General features: G+C 40.2%; 1 protein-coding gene across 4 annotated transcripts; it reads left to right on the forward strand.

Moving 5' to 3' along the window:
* The first annotated feature begins 1554 nt into the window (after positions 1 to 1554).
* scn3b (sodium channel, voltage-gated, type III, beta) lies at positions 1555 to 17610 on the forward strand. 4 transcript variants are annotated; one of them, XM_061216188.1, is made up of 8 exons: positions 1561 to 1802; positions 2025 to 2070; positions 3662 to 3750; positions 6358 to 6521; positions 7529 to 7754; positions 11283 to 11421; positions 14308 to 14393; positions 16262 to 17610. In XM_061216188.1, the coding sequence occupies exons 3-7, from the start codon at positions 3699 to 3701 to the stop codon at positions 14369 to 14371; spliced, it is 645 nt and encodes a 214-aa protein (XP_061072172.1). In that variant the 5' UTR covers positions 1561 to 1802; positions 2025 to 2070; positions 3662 to 3698; the 3' UTR covers positions 14372 to 14393; positions 16262 to 17610. The 4 variants fall into 4 exon arrangements, with proteins under 4 accessions (XP_061072174.1, XP_061072172.1, XP_061072171.1 ...); XM_061216187.1 differs by having other exon boundaries at positions 1562 to 1798; XM_061216190.1 differs by lacking the exon at positions 14308 to 14393 and having other exon boundaries at positions 1555 to 1798.
* The last annotated feature ends 1399 nt before the right edge of the window (positions 17611 to 19009 follow it).

The following is a 19009-nucleotide window of genomic DNA, read 5'->3' on the forward strand; positions in this document are numbered from 1 at the left end:
ACAGTGATGAACATTCTAGTTAAGGGATGCCACTCTTAAGAGCTGTCTGTTTGAGTATACTGTATGTCTTTATGGTTGGGCTCTGCTGTGTTTCCTGGACTCCAACACCACACTACACTATTTACATTTAGTTTCAATACACAGCTTTAACAAAGTGCCCCTACCGCACCCCCAGGCAAATCAAATATCCAAAGTGCAGCCTGCTGAAGTAGGTGGGGGGATGGAGTAAATATATGACCATGTAGCTGAAGATTACAGTTGATGGATAGTTACATGGTAATATAAAGATGCAAATGGCAATAACTCCTGGCCTTTCTGCTGGCAACTACAGCAAATTCAACCATAGCCCATTCACATTGCATACATTCAGACAAACTGCATAAGACAGTGTCAAATTATAATTTTGTGGAAAAATGGTTATTAGATTTAATTTGGTTTAGTTCAGTTGCCATCAGCCAGTTTTGAAAGAGCCATTTATACAATATGAACTGAACAAATATAATTTAATGGCTTCTCTAGCGGGAAATGCAGTTATTGTATTTTCCAAAAAGAATATATATACTAATATAAATTATTTTGAGGAATATTATTAAAAAATGTTTGCTAGACAAGATTATGGTTTCAGCGTATGATAACTCACAATAAATTAAATATATATTCATTTTGGAAGGAAATTACTGGGCTACAAATAGCATGCTTATTGCCAATTTCGAAATACTGTCATGAAGTTTTATCAAGTCATCATTCTCATTCAGGAACTTTTTGATATTGCTAAATGTGCAATAGAGTCGACCATCAGGACCTAAACAACCCGGCCAGTTCCTCCTGTTCGGCATAACCGTGCTTCCATTGAGCGGGAGAGTGCCCTTCTCCCACCTATCTCAGTCTAGGAGCAGTAAAACCCGCTCTCTCCGATGTGCCCATTGCTTTTCCTTTCCGTTGCCATGGTTTCCTTATCTCCTGCACATGGCTGCTACCAGGCCTGATATTTCTTGTGTATCTGGGCCTGCTGTGTAGTGATGCATGCTCCCCAGCCCCGGCGTGCCATTGCCGTTCCTCCCATCAGCGCCCTCCAATCGTTTAGCCGTTGCCTAGTAATTATATTCATAACAGCTCAAATGAGTCACTGTGTAAAGGGTGGGGGTGGGGCTGGTGCTGGGATTTGCGGCTGATTGCTCGCTGAATATTTGTACTTACTAAATACAGTCCACGAATGCCGCCATTTTGTCAGCTACAGTACAACACAAAGTGTGTGTATTTTTCCCTAGGATGACACAAGGGTTAGTCCTTCGCTGATGCTTAACACAAGTGGTTGACGGCCCAAAGGAAGGGCGACTGTTTCAGTGTGTGGTTCAGTTAACTGTGGCAAACGCTGACGCTGTGAACACTCCCTCTTTCCAGCTGCTAAACAGGGTTATATAACACCACACCCACCCACCCCCCACCAAGTCCCACCCCCCAGGCCTTTCACTTCAGTAGTGCTGTAATGGAAATAACGGGGAACTGTGAACATGCATATCAGAGTCGTTCCACGTCGGAGATGTGCGCTGCATGTTATTTTGAAAAGCCCTTCCGTTCATATCTTGGCCTGATTTATTATGAGCCAATGACAGAGTGAATTGTGGAGTGCCTTTTTCATCTACATTCCTAGAGTGCCTCATAGAGATGGACTGACCTCATCTCTCGCTGGACTGTAGCGCCCACGTGGGAGAGAGGCGGCAGCCATTCCACACCAACAGCTCCGCTCTCTCATCGAACGCGGCGAAGAGGGAACAGATCTGCTGTGCGCGGCCGAACGGTAGGTGAGGAATGGGTGCATCATGGGAAATCTCTGAAATATGAATACAGTTTTCTCCAAATGGAATGCTTCATGTCAACTTGCATCTGATTTGTTTTCTTTATTGAAAGGTTTATCATTATTGAACTGATTTGAACGTCCCATTCATACATTTGTTGTTAACCTTTTTGGTACATGCTTCACACTTGTAAACAATATAATTGTTTTTTTGTTTTGTTTTTTTCAGGATCCGAGGCCTCCTGAAAATGTGAAGAAAGTGTATGAACAGAAAGGTAATGGAAGCCAATCTGAAAATTAATGTAGCCAGATTAGCATCTAGTTTAAGAATTAATTGGTCTCTGGAAACCTTGCGGGACTCTGTGGCCCAGTTTCATTATTTCCCCTAGCTATGCCCAAGTCTTAAAATGGAAGCCCTCAGTTGTCGGTTATGTGGTAGATGAAAATGTGCTCTCAGATACTTAAATAACTTCAGGGGGTACAGGTGGAAACGTGTTTGTTTATGTGTTTATGTTTATGTGTTTACATTTATATGGACATTCTATGTTAATGTAGACTACATCGTACTTTAGTGGTATGCAAAATACCAAGATGTGGCATTAGACGTCGGTGACATCTGAAGTTCATTACTTCCGACATCTCTGAAACCAGGGCACGTAATAGCCTGTAGCAGGGCACCAACCCTCTTCCGTACCTCTACCGCACGTCTCCCCTGTTCATGTGACATGTAGTAATATTTGCGTTCCCATTCAAATCCATGCTTTATCCAAGATTGTCAGCGTTATAGAGTCCCATGTCCCACGCCTCGTCTCCTCTAAATTCACGTTCGAAGCAAAAACAAGGTGAAAGCTAAATGTTGCTCTAGACCGAATGACAAGCCTTATAATGGAAAATAAATGTCTGCTCAAGCACATTCATGAAACTGGAACGATACTGCATGATTATATTAGTTTTCCAGACGAAGTCTGCCGCATTCTGTTAATGACAGTAAAGCATCGCTCAGCGTGGTTTTGAACAAAAGACTCCGGTCCAAGTCTTAAAAAACGAGTAACGTGAACGCATGCGCGCTAAGTGGCTGTCTATTCTGAAAACAAAGCCAGGGCTTGGTAGCGAGGGACGTCGTCGTCTGCTTATGCTCTCTGTTATGAACTTAGGTGGAGATGAAAACAAAATGTAACATCAAGTAAATTAATATCCGATTCACATTCATTATTAAAACTTAATAACTTTAAAAAAAAACTTAAAATATGACATAGAATGAGACCTTCGTTTGCTATTTCCCTAGAACAGACAAAAAGAGGTTATGTTTGGAATCTACAGGTCTTTTTTTTCTTTCCTTTTTTCAGTTCATAAATCCTCAAAGGGTATTGCACGCTACACCCGAGAGCATGCATCTTCGCGCTTTACTCACCATGGAAACACAAAGTGTCTGTTTGAGCATATGGAATAGCTGGGATTAAAGCTGAAGTTCACGAACAAAGGATTGCACGTATTTCACCCAACAGAACCAATGCATGAAGAACACTTATTCTTCCTCGTGGATTTTAACGTATAACGGAGAAGGAGTTCATTATTCATTTTCTTCGGCTTTTAATTAATTTACGTCGAGTACGTGAGAAATTACAGCGCTTTCAGTATGCCTTAATGTATTTACTACTTATTTTCTCCCTGGAAAAAATGACATTTAAGGACGAGGAGGGATTTTTTGTTTTGGGAAAATCGAGGCGCTGTCCGCGGTGCTGAAGAGGGATGCGTGCGCCTAAGATCCCATAGTTTTTAAATATCACAATTACATAGAATACAAGTTCTTACTGGGTTAAATAACATGTCTATTTCTTAAAATGTATATTGCTTATTTTTTCACAGGGGGAGAGGCGGTCCTCTTCCGAGAACTCCGAAAAAGATGATACACACGAGGATTCTGTTGCACTCTCTCTCCTTTTTGATTTTAGTGGGTAAGTAATATTCATATACAATTTTTGCACTTTGTATGCATATTTTATAAAGTGGTGCCGTTCGTTTTCATAACTTTAATTCACAAAGTAGTAATGGTCTATTGTGTAATCTTTGGAATATGTAGGCTATCTATACATGGTCTGATGATGTAATGTGCTCTCAAGTAATATTTTGAAGACAGTACAGTATCATCTTGCGTTTACTATTCTTATGTATGCCCTAACGCAATGTTCGTACATTCACGCATATTTTCCCGCAAAACCCATTTTGAAGCTGTTTGGAAGCTACTGGGCCTGTGCGAAATCTGTCTAGCGACAGGCACATGGCCCTCTCTAACAATGCAAACGCCAAAGAAAGAGAATGCATTAAACATAAATGCGATGAACTCCATAAAATAAAATGTTTTGAATCAAACCACAGTATGTGATTTCACTTTAAGAAATGTGTAATTTAAGTAAGATCGCAAAACGTGAATCCACCCAGTATCACTCAGCACGCCTGCGTAATGTGGATCCGAATAAACTAATCTATAAACCCCCAAAAATAATGTGTAATGTATAAAATGAAATACCGTCACGGAAAACATGAACTGTGAAATGATCAGCGTGTGGTTCAGAAACTACAGCGCCAAAAATCACGTTTTTACCAGTTTAAGACAATATCACAGTATAACTAATCCATTAGCACCAATAAATAGCCTACCCTGTCAATTCCCTCTGTGAACTCATGTTCTGAACAGCTCACAGACATGTACCAAAGTAACATGATAAGTAATCAAAATGCCAAGTCAGAGGAACTTCATGGTAGTTGAACATTTCTCGGCCAAAAAGAGCAGGATTTAGGAGTTTTGCCAAACTGTCACCTGATCTCCAGGGTGTAGTTTATCATGGGTTCCAACAGATGGAGACATTTCATATATACAGTAGGCCTATATTATATACATACATATAATAATACAAGGCGGCACGGATGGTGCAGTGGGTAGCACTGCCGCCTCACAGCAAGGAGGTCCTGGGTTCGAATCCCCGTCGGCCGGGGCCTCTCTGTGCGGAGTTTGCATGTTCTCCCCGTGTCTGCATGGGTTTCCACCGGGTACTCCGGTTTCCTCCCACAGTCCAAAGACATGCATGTTAGGCTGATTGGAGAGTAGGTATGAGTGTGTGAGTGAATGGTGTGTGTGCCCCGCGATGGACTGACGACCTGTCCAGGGTGTATTCCTGCCTTTCGCCCAATGTATGCTGGGATAGGCTCCAGCCCCCCTGCGACCCTGATCAGGATAAGCGGGTTCAGATAATGGATGGATGGATATAATAATACATATACATACATTCAGTGAGCACTTTGCTATATTTTTTAGACTAATTGATCTTCTGCTGCTGGAGCCTACCCACCTGAAAAGTTTGAGGCATTGCTTGTTGACAGATGCGCTTCTGCATACCACTGTTGTAATGTGTGGTTATTTGCATTGCTGTCACCTTCCTGTCAGCTATAACCAGTCTGGTTCTTCTTCTCTGACCACTTTCATTAACAAGACATTTTAGCCCACAGAACTGCTGCTTACTGGATGTTTTTTTGCTTTTCGCACCATTCTCTGCAAAATCTAGAGACTGTTGTGCGTGAAAATTAGGGACAAGTCTATATAATAAAGTGCTCACTTAGTGTATATATTTTCTTTTGGATCAGCAGATTGTAATACGCAACTGTTAGATTTGGTGGGGTTTTTTGGGATTCAATCAACAACTTTGACTCATGATTCAATACGACCATTCATTTTCACAAAATCTCAGTTCAGTGTCACTAGACTGTTACTATGCCTTTGTCATCTTTGCTGCTTACTTTTGATTTCAGTCTGGTCCGTGAAGTATAACATGATGAGATCAATGTTGACAGGAAGTGCTCAGGGCCATGTCTGGGTTCCATCATTAGTACAAAGATGGCAGCCATGTCCATGGTGCAGTCACATTCCCTGTCGCCCGTTATAATTCACACGTGAAACGACTGTAGGGGTCAAGCCTGGTTTTACGACAGTGAGCATGAGGCAAACCTCAGCGTGCATGGCATGGCTGTGGCGCTCATTGGTCGTTGTGTGGTTGTTATTAAATGTGTTATTTTCTAAAAGGTGGCAGTCAGTCTTTACTCTGAATTAAGTGGGGTCTTGAGGATAGCCATGCATTCATAACCATGAATACTTTGAACTAATTCCTGCTGAATTGTGGAGGAAAAGTGATCATCAGAACTGACATCTTGGCTTACTGTAGATTCAGTAGCAACAAGGGAGGAAAATTTCAACAGAGGTTCAACACAGAGCATCTTTGTGGTCAAAGTGAATCTTCAGCCCATGCTCAGACAAAGCCCATAGATTTAATAATTTTTCCTTAACTTTTTTTTCCACTTAAATGCAAGTCACCAGTCCCAAAAACTGAGAATAATGCATGGATATGGTTAAAGACCAAAGGCCACATTCATATGTATCTATTGAATTTGATCTCTATCAGTCAAGAACTGGGGCTCTAGATCAGAGAGAGTGAGTGGTTGCTGGGGAACAGGCTCCACACTGGACCTTCATGACCAGCATGTGGACGGTGTGCTGTGATTGGTGTGTGCAGTGCGGGTGAGCAGGCCGGTGTGTGTGGAGGTGCCTTCAGACACCGAGGCGGTTCTGGGGAACCCGATGAAGCTCACCTGCATCTCCTGTATGAAGAGAGAGGAGGTCAACGCAGAGACACGGGTGGACTGGACCTACGTCACCTCCAACAACGACGAGATCCCGGTGAGACACATAGTCACAGATCTATTGGCTATTGCTTTCCAGGAAGTAATGAATTTACTGTGTTTAATCAGGATCCATTCGTCTGGCCCTCTGTCTTCTCATCATTACGTCAGCAGTCTCAGCTCTTTGTTATGCGGCTGCCTCATCCACTCGGCGACTCACAGGCTTTTAATAGCGTCTGATAAGTGCCATCACCTGCTTCAGCTTGCTCCTGGATAACTGCATTTCATATAAATAGATTTATGCAGCTCTGCAAGCAACTGGGAGCAGAGAGATACTGTATGACACTTTGACGACAAAAAAGCTTTTGGAGAAGACCACAATATGCCATGGAAGGCATTTTTCTTTTTGGTGTTTGGTGCTTGCTTGTTTAAAAATGAAGGTTTGAAGACATTGGGTTTTATTTTAGATGAGCAATAGCTGAAAAAACTGTCACCTTCCTTGGCAGAGTATTTATTTGGCCTGGTAACCCTGAAATCTAATGTGACTTGGTTTCTGCCAGCAGAGCTAGCAGAAAGCTAATGCTAGCTGTGGTTTCAGATGTACCTGTATGATGGGCTAGCAGAAAGCTAATGATTGCTGTGGTTTGTAGATGTACCTGTACAATGGGCTAGCAGAAAGCTAATGCTAGCTGTGATTTGTAGATGTACCTGTACAATGAGCTAGCAGAAAGATAATGCTAGCTCTTGTTTGCAGATGCTCCAGGGGAGGATTGTCTCCTGCTTAGTCTAATCAACTGTCCGTCGCTCTGGATAAGAGCGTCTGCCAAATGCCAATAATGTAATGTAATGTAATGTAGATGTACCTGTACGATGGGCTAGCAGGAAGCTAATGCTAGCTCTGGTTTGTAGATGTACCTGTACAATGGGCTATCAGAAAGCTAATGCTAGCTGGGGTTTGTAGATGTACCTGTACGATGGGCTAGCAGAAAGTTAATGCTAGCTGTGGTTTGTAGATGTACCTGTACGATGGGCTAGCAGAAAGTTAATGCTAGCTGTGGTTTGTAGATGTACCTGTATGACGGGCAGCCCCACGATGTGGCGGGGCCGTTTAAGGGACGGCTCCTGTGGAACGGCAGCAAAGACCTGCAGGACGTCTCCATCAGCTTCAGGAACGTCACCCTCAACGACACCGGCACCTACAAGTGCGAGGTGTTCCGCCAGTTCAACTTTGACTCCTACACACCCTTCTACAGAGGAGAGAAGATCATAAATCTGGTGGTGAGAGAGAAAGGTAAGAACCTAATGGATCCCCATTGATTTTCTGTTATTGACCATGGCCTTGAATCTTAACCGTCAAGCCCAGGAAATATGGCACTTTTTCTGCACGGTGCGGCTATCTATATTTGTCCGTATGAAGTTGTGTCTTGTACTCTGTGTCATATCAATATCAAGCATAATGTTTCTGTATTTCCTTTGTAGATATGGGGTAATATCAGTTTTGTAATTATGTCCATTTAAAACATTTTCACTTTTTGATATTGTGTAGTATGTGGCATATTGTTTCAATAATATTGTTTCTTTGTGTTTTTGTGTATAATCAAAGCTTACAGCTAAATGGAGAGCACTTATTTGCAGGGGAAGGGTTTTGTCTAACCATCTACTCTTATCAGTCTGTTTTATTGGGTAATGTACAGCAAAAGGTTTGATTTTTAAAATATTTTATGAATATCTGTCTTGAGATTGCCATACACACATATGTAATCCCAGCCTGATTGAATATATCATACTTATATGCATTTTCCCAAGTTTCACATTTGCATTGAAAATATGCTGTAGTATCTCTATCTGTGTTTCAAGCAGAGCAGTTTGACGAATAGCAGATAGAGATGAGCAGATCTGTATTGTACTGGTGGGTTTTGCAATCACGTTTGAACTGTTGGCTGACATTAGCCTAATAGTATTATTTCCATCATAACCAACTGTGCACATCAACTAACAACTTGTTTACATAACGTGGTGTCACACTACAGGTGGCTGGAGGTTGGTGGCATAAGGTTGCCACTCGGCATTGTTAAATGCTACACACCCCCCCAAATGTATTTCTGACAGATACTTTATGAAAAAGTGGAATTAGCTCCCTGAATACATACTAATCTTATCCAGTATAGCTACTTCATAGTGTTGAAGTGGTTTATCAGCTGCCAACAAGTTCTAGTTTTCTCACTCAACCAGAAAAATCGAGATTGGGTTAAGCTATTGTGGACTGAGAGAGTACACTGGAGGTATAAAGGTGTGATGTGCATATACATGTTTAAAAGACACTGCAGCCTCTCAGTGTAGTTTGACACCGAATCACAACACAGTGGTTTGCATCAAGTCCCTTAGGGTACAGTGCAAAGGGCATTGGTCACATGGTACAGGAAACACATACATATAGTCCAAATTCTCTGACTGTGACGAGGCACTGAAACAGATGTGCACACAGCAGAATTCCTGCTGCAGTTTAGCACTCATCTGCCAACACTAGACCAAGACCAAATAAAGTAATGACCAGATAGGGCTATTCCACCCTGTGTTATTTCTGCCAAATTATTCCACACACAGTCATATGAAACATTGACCAGTATAGCTGCTTATCAGAAAAAAATATTTTCAAAAAAGGGACAAGATGGAGAACCTGTGTGACCGCACTTTGTTTTGAATATATTATGTTTATTTGTCTATTTATTGTAGCAACCGAAGACACATATTGTGTTGTTTAAACAGGTAGCTCTGTTGTTACTGCTACTTAAAGTCTGCATGTACAATGCATGTACATGTGACCAGGATGTTAGAGTGGGGTTGTCTAAGGAAGGGCTGTCCAACCCTGTTCCTGTAGGTTTTCATTTCAGCCCTAATCTGGCACATCCAATTCTACTAATTAGTACTGCTACTAGATCTCTAGCTGTTGAATGAGGTGTGCTTTGTTAGGGTTGGATTGAATCTGTACAGGATGATAGATCTCCAGGAACAGGAGATTTAATTACATGCCTATGTGGCTTTCATGTGATTGGGGACTGATTGAATGAGCAAGGGTAAGGAAATGTTGTAAACAGCCGGTCAGGAAGGTATTCATTCACAAGGGGGGTAGCGGTACAACTTCCATCCACAAAAGCATTGTTGCTTTATACTGACATGTGCTACAATATTTAGCTGGTGGTTAGTGCATAAGGCAATGCTAATGGCCACACATGCGTCCTGTGCCCTCAAACATGCATAGGATTGCATGGTGCATGTGGGTTAAAAATGCGAAACGCATTCTGAAGACTATTTTTTTTGGTCGCTCAAAAAAACCAAATTGGATAGCTCTACTACTCCAAAATTTGCATTTAGAAACAGTTGCGATGTTGGACATTTAATGCCCCTCTTTAAAATGTCTAGTGTATTTTCCAAAACTGATTACTCTGAACGAGCAAAAAAAATCTATTGTATGGACCCAAAGCATGCTTCCATTCACCTGGGATTGATTCTTCCTCTATTTATGCATTTGTTTTTATTTTATTGTATTTTTCGCCTGGTCCACAAATGAGTTGCACCGATAGCTTCCTTGTCATGAGACAATGATATGGAAGTGCAAAGCCTGCGATGTAAGGGCTATAACCAATTCTCCAGAGCCCAGCAGGATTATTACGGTAGATCTGTTTCGCTGTACAATGCACAGGGGATTTGAACACGATGGCAGGAGGTGGAGGAACAGGTCTGTACTATCCACATTTTTTTGTTTTTTTAACTTCATGATTCAGAAATTGAACTGCGTCTACTATAGCTGTTGTTTGCTAGCTGATACAGTGTTGCTGCCTTTGGTGGTGAATTCAGGAAAAGAAAAAAAATTAATTGATGTATAAACAATCGCTTATCCTTCTGTTAGATACTTCAGAACCTCAGCTTGGCTGAGAAAGCAATGTCTCCAGGGGTGTGGCTATTCTAGGAGGGATGAGTAGGATATTTTTAAAGGGAGGGAAATTAATCTCCGTAAATGACTGTGGCCCATTTAATAGTTCTGAAATGTGTAACTGGGTCAGTTTGTACTTGTACTACATCACCATAATATTGCTGTTAATTTGGTAATGTGGAGCATTTTGCAGGTATTCTGAACTGCTGCTCCAAAATTTCTCCTGTACAGTAGATTGCCTCCAATTGTATTTAATTAGCTGCTACTTACTTTTGCCTGACACTTGTGAAAACAAGTTTAAGTTTGTCATTCTGCAAGAAAAGTTCTCATGGTACAATATTACACTGTAGAGGACAATTAGCTGGAGCTTCTTTGATATGAACAATGATGAACATGACACACCTAGACAGGTTTGTCAACCAAGTACAGTATGTATTTGAAACATTAATGGCCCTGCAGTCTGTCCCTTCAACAGGGTAACCGTGGTGATGTGAATCTGAGGTTTCAGCAACCTGTTACGCTTTGAGTCTTCATGAGCTCCAATTTGTTTTATGATCTAATCAAAGTAATGTTTTTTATTAGAAAAAACACTCCAGACGGATTCTGGTGAGACATTGATTACTCATGAAAGCTCCTCATATTTTGTGCTTAATAAAGCCTCACTCATTGTATTACAGTATTGGTACAGATCAGATAAGATTTGATTGGCCTTTTAGAAAACGGTTAAATACTGCCCCTGTAGGAAAAGGACAGATATGTCTGTACTTGTGAACATACAGTACATATGTAGATTGGTAGACTGAATGTGTGTGACTGAAGGAGACAGACTCCCAAAGGAAGGCTCTGATTATGTGGGGTGTTTTGCGTGTTGTCTTACTGTCTGAACAGCCCCTCAAGACACCACAGCCCTGTATTCTGAGATCATGATGTACGTGCTTTTGGTGTTCCTCACCTTCTGGCTCGTGGTGGAGATGATCTACTGCTACAGGAAGATCTCCAAGTCTGACGAGCAGACGCAGGACAGCGCGTAAGTTCTCGGGGGGGGGGGGGAATCCACACATTCAGCAAATGTTTTGTACAGTGTCAATGTTTTTAAAAACATAAAAGAAATTTGCTGCTGCGAGCAACAACATAAATTGTGCCATTGTTACAGAAATCGAGCAAATTACTTGGCCGGTTCAATTTCTGTAGCAATGGCACAATTTATGTTGTTGCTCGCAGCAGCTAATTTAATTTGTTTTGGAGCACATAGGCTGTGTTCAGTGGACACTGTGGTCAGCACAGCTGTCTCCAGACTTAAGAGGGCTCAGGTATATGTGACTTCTGTTGTCTCCTGCTGTATGCTAGCCACAGTGGAGTTGAGCTGATTGGGCCTTATGGTTATGGTTGCAAGTGATTTGTAGTCTTCATACACTCTACAGCTTGAAACTCACTCTTAAGTTTACATGTGATGGCAAGTCGTCATGCCCTCCGTAGAGTACTGATGTTTCTGTGTGCAACCCCTTGGGCAGATTATAGTACAAACACATACATGTCAAGTAATTAATGTTAGAACATATAATATGTATGTGGATGGAATCCTATATCCTTAAAATGTGATACTCACACAAAGACCGGCACATAAAATTATTGGTGTGATGACCCCACTTTACATGAAGCATGCTAATGACAATATTACACATGCTTCATAGTGGCTCACTTTGCTACCATAATTGGAAGCAAGATAAGAGTGCAGTGCTTTTTTGTTCTTCCCTTCTAGTGCACAGTCTGTTAAATATATTAACTCCAGCCATGGCTCCTCTGTGTCCTACTACAGTACTGCGTTTTAGACAAATATAATGCTATTCCACCCACTGTCTCTGCTGGGTTATGAATAAGCTCTCTGGGGCGTTTAACTGCGCCAGTCAGTGTTGTGCTCAGCTGGTTGTGTAGAACAATATGTAGTACAATTGAAGGCTTGGCCTGAAGCCACAGAGTGCTGGTTTATATCTAGCTTTAAAATAAAATACAATGTTGCCCAGGATTTGCGAGCAGGCACACGGAGCTACACGCTGCTTCGACTTCCACGTGATAGAAACTATCTGATTTCTCTCTGATAGAGAGATTTGAGTCCGTAAGCAGGCAGAAGTGCGAGGCCTCTAGGGTGACTGAAACTTGTGGTCCGGAGAGAGCAGAGCAGCAATTCTCAAAGTAATAAAATGAGTAGACCTACGCAAAGTGATCCCACTGATGTTGGACAGTTTCAGTGTTGGGAACGTGCAAATAAACATAAAAAGGCATAAACTCTTGTTTGGTCACTCAAGGTAGCTTGCAAACTAACTAGCTTGCGAGTTTGGCAGAACAACGTTAGAGTTTACTAACGTTGCCTAGCACTAGCCAGCAGCAACTATTTTCTTGTCAAAAAAAAATTGCAATGACATTGTTTATAAAAAATGCTTTTAATTGTATTGTATTATCACAGCTACAGGGGTTTCGGGCCCTTAGAAGCGATACAATTTCTATATGCCACTGTCTGTTGTGAGTTATTATTTAGGTTTAAATGGCTAATATACTATCTATATTTACATCATTATTAATTTTGTAATGTCTGTGTGTTCCGAATATCTTTGTGCAATGTAATGTTCTGCTTATGACTTCCTTGTATTCAAAGTAGAACCAATCCTGGTAAATTCAGTGTTCTTTAATTAATAATGAAATGCCTTTAGTTTCATCAGATCCCTTCAGTAACATTAAAATGTCTTGATATGAATATTTAGCTCTGAAAAGTGCAAAAATGGTAAACAAATTGTACTGAATAATTCATGGATTAATTGGCATGAATATTTAACGTTATTTTTGATAAGTCCAAATATTGATGTGTTAATTCTGGTCTAAAATAAACTTGAAAGATTTCTCATAGTAACATGGAACATTTTTGGACTGAAGAGCAGTACTTTACTTCTGCTGTCAGTAAACAATAAAGGTGTTGGTGTGTGCCTGTTGAATTTGGATTGATGGAAGGAGTGATGGATGAGATTGCTGATGCCTGCACAGAAACAAAATGTACTCTATGTCCATGCTGAAGTATATATTTATCTTAACAACACACTGTGTAGTAGGCACAGGCAGCACAGTGCTCAACAGGTTTTAGACCTATGTATTAAAAGCTTACTTTACACAGAGATTGTAGATAGCACTGCAAGAATACTGCACTCTTTTTACAGGATGCGTGGTGGTATTTCAGGGTTTAAGAATAATTTAACGAATTTGCAGATTAATTAATGAATAATTTAATGCTGGTGCAGCTTGCCAGGCGGGTGACAGGACACATAATCAACCTCATCTGCTCACCCCTGTAAAGTAATACTCACAGATGCCACTCAATGCAGTTACTGCTAGTGATTATATACAAACGGGCAACATATACAAACCGGAACACAAACTGTAGCTTGTTTTCATTTCTAAAGCCTAGAACCACTTCTAAAATCACAATTTGAGCAAAGAAAAAATAATGTTCACCATTAGTAATATGATAAAAAAAATGACGAATTAAAAAGAAATGTGATACAGTATATCATTGAAGCATTTGGAGTATTTGTTTACATTTATGACTATGAACCAACCAGTGATGTAGTCAAACCTCTGGCTTCCAACCTCATTTTGTTTTTCAATATGTATATTGTGATGGATTGTTTGCGTTATATTTAAGAGGTCAAAAACACGCTTGTGAAGCTGCAAAATATATTCCGGGGAGTATCAGTGTGCACCTAATTGTTCCCCCCTCAGCCAATCAACAGGAGTCCTGAAAGGAGCTCCCATGAGTCAACAGCAGTGGCTGGTGGCATGCACAGTATCTGCATCCTGTCCTGGGGATGGCAGGGTTCCCTTGGCTCTGCTTAGAACTGCTTTTCTTTCTGTGCCCGTTTGCCCACAGGACAGACTACCTAGCCATTCCCTCTGAAAATAAAGAGAACCTCGCTGCTCCAGTAACAGAGTGATTTTCTCACACTCAAAAAAACGGTATTTTTGAATTTAACTCTCAATTCAATCTTAATCAACAACATCACCCATCGTGTATGTGACTAACTGGATCCATTAGGTATATTTAATTTTCCATCGACCCTCCCTTCCCCCCTTTTCCTGTATTCCCCGCACAGAGCTCCACTCACCCATCCATATACATACCTCTCTGACAGACCCCCTCTGTGCTGTAACTCTTGTCCCTGTGAACTCCCCTCACACAGAGAGTAATGCTGTCAAGGAAAAAAGATTTCTGTACTTGCAGAGCCAATGGAAAGAGAGGTAAAGCACGCTGTATTGAGGGGTTGTGTTCACTCACTGGCTTGTTTTTGAAAATATTTAAATTGAAAGTTATTTCAATTGCTGGTTATTTGTGACATCTTTAATATATTAGGGCCTGGATTACATCAACATTTTGTCTTTCAATTTGACTTTTGACTCTCAAATACTTTTTGATTTTTAGTGGGGATTTTTTTGTTGTTGCAAAAACACACATTTGATTTTATTGAAGAAAACCACATTGTGTCAAAGTTTAGGAAAATATTGATTGAATCTACAGTAAATGTGTTTTGTATTAGTTTTTTTTACCTTTTTTTGCCGAAGTGTATTTGTTATTTGGAAATATCAGTGTTGGATGGAAAATGTCTCCTGTGAAAGTTAGTGATGGATAGGAAGAGACACCTGTCCTTAATTTACCTTTTGGCCGTGTGTGTTGCAAATCTCTTTCCCCTTTTCTGTTGTATTCAATTATTTCCCTGGCACATACAGTAATCATGATTGAACTACCTGGTGCTTCTTTATAACAAGCTCCAAGGTCTGTGTGTATGGACTTAATTTGAAATGCTTCACTTTGACTAACCTACTGATTCCATGCAATAGAGCTAAAATTCATTTTTGGCATTTTGTACTATCAGAATCAAGTAATTTTTCATTTTCCCCTGACCAATGGATCATTCAGCTAATGCTGTTCACATTGTGTGAGTTGTAATATAATTGTTAGTCAGGGTTGGCTCAGCAGTCTTCAGTATTCAGCATCATTACAGATCAAAAAAACATTGTGTACTGCAAACCTTTTAAGTATCTGCCTATAATTTTATAATTAATTTTACATCTCCCTGAGCTCTGTGTCTCTATGTACAGTATTAGCTTCAGAAAGCTGTTTTTTCACATGAACATTACTGCACACAGAATCGATGCATTTGAACCACTTTTGTACCACAATGTACACAATCTTTTACATTGGACAGTACTGCAGCTATATGAAGATGGCTAGTTCTACAAAACCATACAATTATATTTATATCATTTGGTAGACTTATCCAGAGAGATTTACATGGAAAATCTTTACACAGAAGTGCTTCAAGCTTCAGCATATATTAATTAGCAAGAAAAAAAAAATGTTTTAAGTGAGAGCTGGATTTGTTCTGTTCTAATTTTAGAACAGAACAAAATGGATTTATTTTAGCCTTTAGCTTCTGTCCTTTGACAGCGCATTTAAGAAGGCTGGATGATGACCTACAGATGTATTACGGAATATTGTAGAGGGAATATTGTAAAAAACACACTGTTTTAAGACCAAACATTTCACCTCTACCCTTTCTTTTCACTTGTTTGACTCATTGACGCATGCATCTGAGGTTGCCTATGGAGTCTGTGGGCATTCATTTGTTTGAGAAGGCAACAGTATAAATCACACTGTACGAAGGCATGCCATTTCCTTACTAATAACTCTCAATACTAATCATGTGATTTAAGCAGCTAATATATTTTTGAGCAAATATATTGAGATATACACATTAGAAATGAACCGGTACCGTTTTTGCAGAAAGAAGTACATGAAAATGACTGCTATTTCTCTTCTGTTTCAGGTACTAAAGCACCCGTAAGCCGCTGTCGATTGGCATAATTGCGCTGTAGGCTGAAGTCTTCAGTGGAACATGCAGCGAAGGTGTCAAATTCCGCCATGGGGACCCAACCCCCCCACCGTCCCTTTGTCTTTGTGTGCTTGTGCAAAGGATATCATCGTTGATCAGTCGAAGCTTCCTGCTTATTTCACACGCCTTTGTGAAGTATCTGATAACAGCTGTGGTATGTTTGTGCCACTGTCAGCAACAGAGGACAAAAAGTACTTGGAATGTGGTGGGATTGTGGAGTAGATATGAAAATGTTTTCCGAATTTTGAAATTGGAGAGAGACCTTGACCCTTGCACACAGTGCAGGCCTGGTAAACATAGCTGCCAAGCTCTTTGTCAACAGGCCACCGGTTGGTTGCCAACAAGGATACAGGCCAAAGTTCTGATGTAATCAGCTGTTGTCATTAAACCTTCTTGTCTTCTGCTTTGTCATATACACAACTTTCACACAGTGACCACTGTTTTATTAGAATGAACTGTGTGTGCTTTGACATTTTACTGACACAAATACTTAGGAATTGTTGCAAGCAAAATAATTTCAACCATCCCGATCCAGCTTAAGGACTGAAATGACTGTTTTAATATGAGGTACACATCCAGTTCCAGATGTATTGGCATTTATTTAGTGGAAATATTTCTGTGTCCAGTCCGTTCTATTATACATATACTTTTTTACACATCTTATGTAATTTTGATGGAATGATTTCACATCACTGTAAGAAAATATTATGGTGAAAGCTCCTCACAAGCTTGAAATTCCTCACAAAAACCTGTGGGGTGCGACACATGCCCCCCTCTATGAGAGCGTGCTTGGGTCAGATGGTAAAATACTTTTTTAACAGTTGTGGGGTCAGTCATGAAGAGGGCCAAAACAAAAGTGCAGCACTCTCAGAAACAGTTTTTTATACAGTTAAACCACTTTATATTCACACTATTGTCATTATGCCAATTCACTGCTCTAATAGATTATTTTAGTTTGTATTTGAATTGACAGGTAATTGTCAGGTTATGGGCAGAAAATGAGGGCAAGAGAGGGGGAAGGAGAGAGAGAATGAAGAAGGGAGTCAGTGATGGAGAGAGAGGGCTTTTGTATGCATGTCATCAAGCAGTGTTGTCATTGAATACAATCTTCTGTTCAGCAGTTTCTTTTGCAGCCATTATTAGTGGTTTTTTTTTTATTAAATACATTGTGCCTGACATTTTTAGAAGTACTGTGAAGAGTGTGCTCATTATTTTCCATTTTATATTACTTATTCATGTTGACTGTCTTGAACAAATAAAAATCTAAGTAATTAATGTCAAAACCCTTTTTAGCCTTCCATTACATGGTCTTCTTTTCGGAAACATGACATAATGCATATAGTAAAACACTCCCTGAAATACACATCACAAAGCATGGAGTTTCCATTATCACCCGTGTTACTGGACCTTAAATCAATGACAATTGATCTTTCCACAGATGAATCAAACTAAAATTGGAACATGTACACAATATTCTTTCTTTTTTGTGCTATATGCCAGTACGGCGCAGTTTATTTCTTATTCTGGATTTGCAATGTTGCATAGAAATTAAGAAATTGTACAAATAGGGGAATGACAATATTAATTAAATACAGGTCCCGCGCCGCTGAGCAGTGTTCACAGTAAAACCAGTATTAAAATCCACAGATACTGGACATTCCCTGACTGTGATTTTCCATTAACACGGAGCATTTTAAAGAGAATTTGTTTTGCGCGATTAACTGATATAAATCCCTATAAAGTGTATTTCCCTGAACACTTTCTCTGTGTGCTCTACTGCCCCAGTTATTGCTCTATTCTCTATTCTCTCTATTCATGGTCAGCCAGGCCTCCGGGCCTTACTGAACGGGGAGCACTGAAAGAGCCAAGATGGCGGAACAGGAGAAAGAGGATAACTTTATACATTTGAATGAACAGCAGTATTGCAATGCTTGATAAGCATTTTGTGTTCCGTGTTACTGAATGGTAAGGTGTAGTATAAAAGTTTATGCATTGTAGAACGGCAAATACTGTATGTAGCGGGCTGTCGGGTATTCTCTATATGGTAAAGGTAAACAAAGTAGGCATGTGATTTATTAGGTATTGATTAGGAAAGACGTTTTAACATTGGTCCACTGTCCATTCAGTTCCAAAGCTCATGAAAATATTGCAGATTGTGTTATGTAGCTAAAATGTATAAAACATCTGTCTTAATAATAAGAAACACATTGGAGATTACAGAAGCTTTTAAGTTGTCAACGGTAATAATTGTAATGAATTTAACATATGGGGTTGAAAGCATCACACATCAAAGCTGAAAGTAAAAGGGGAAAAAACTGCTGTTTTGTGAAAAGCCCTGTTCTGTGTAACTGCGCCAAGAAAAACTGTTGTGTTTGGTGTCAGAGCTGGCCAACAGCTTTGAATGTGGGATTGATTGCCTGTTTTTCCTCTTATTGATCCAGTGTTTATTCTGTAGGGTCCAGTGCTCAGGAAACTGCTGTAGTTCTCTCCTGAGTTCTTTAACTCTTCCTCTGTTCAGAACACATTCGACACCCCTGAGCAAAGCCCTTGTGATAACACATGATCATGACCACCTAGTGGGCACGGACTTATTCTAGAAGGCAAAGCTCTTCACTTCAAAGTGAAAGATTTCAAGTATTATAAATCAAGTAAAGATGTTGGTTTCAGGGTAAAAAGTAAACA

The sequence above is a fragment of the Conger conger genome, chromosome 13, assembly GCF_963514075.1.
Source record: "Conger conger chromosome 13, fConCon1.1, whole genome shotgun sequence".
Classification (NCBI taxonomy): domain Eukaryota; kingdom Metazoa; phylum Chordata; class Actinopteri; order Anguilliformes; family Congridae; genus Conger; species Conger conger.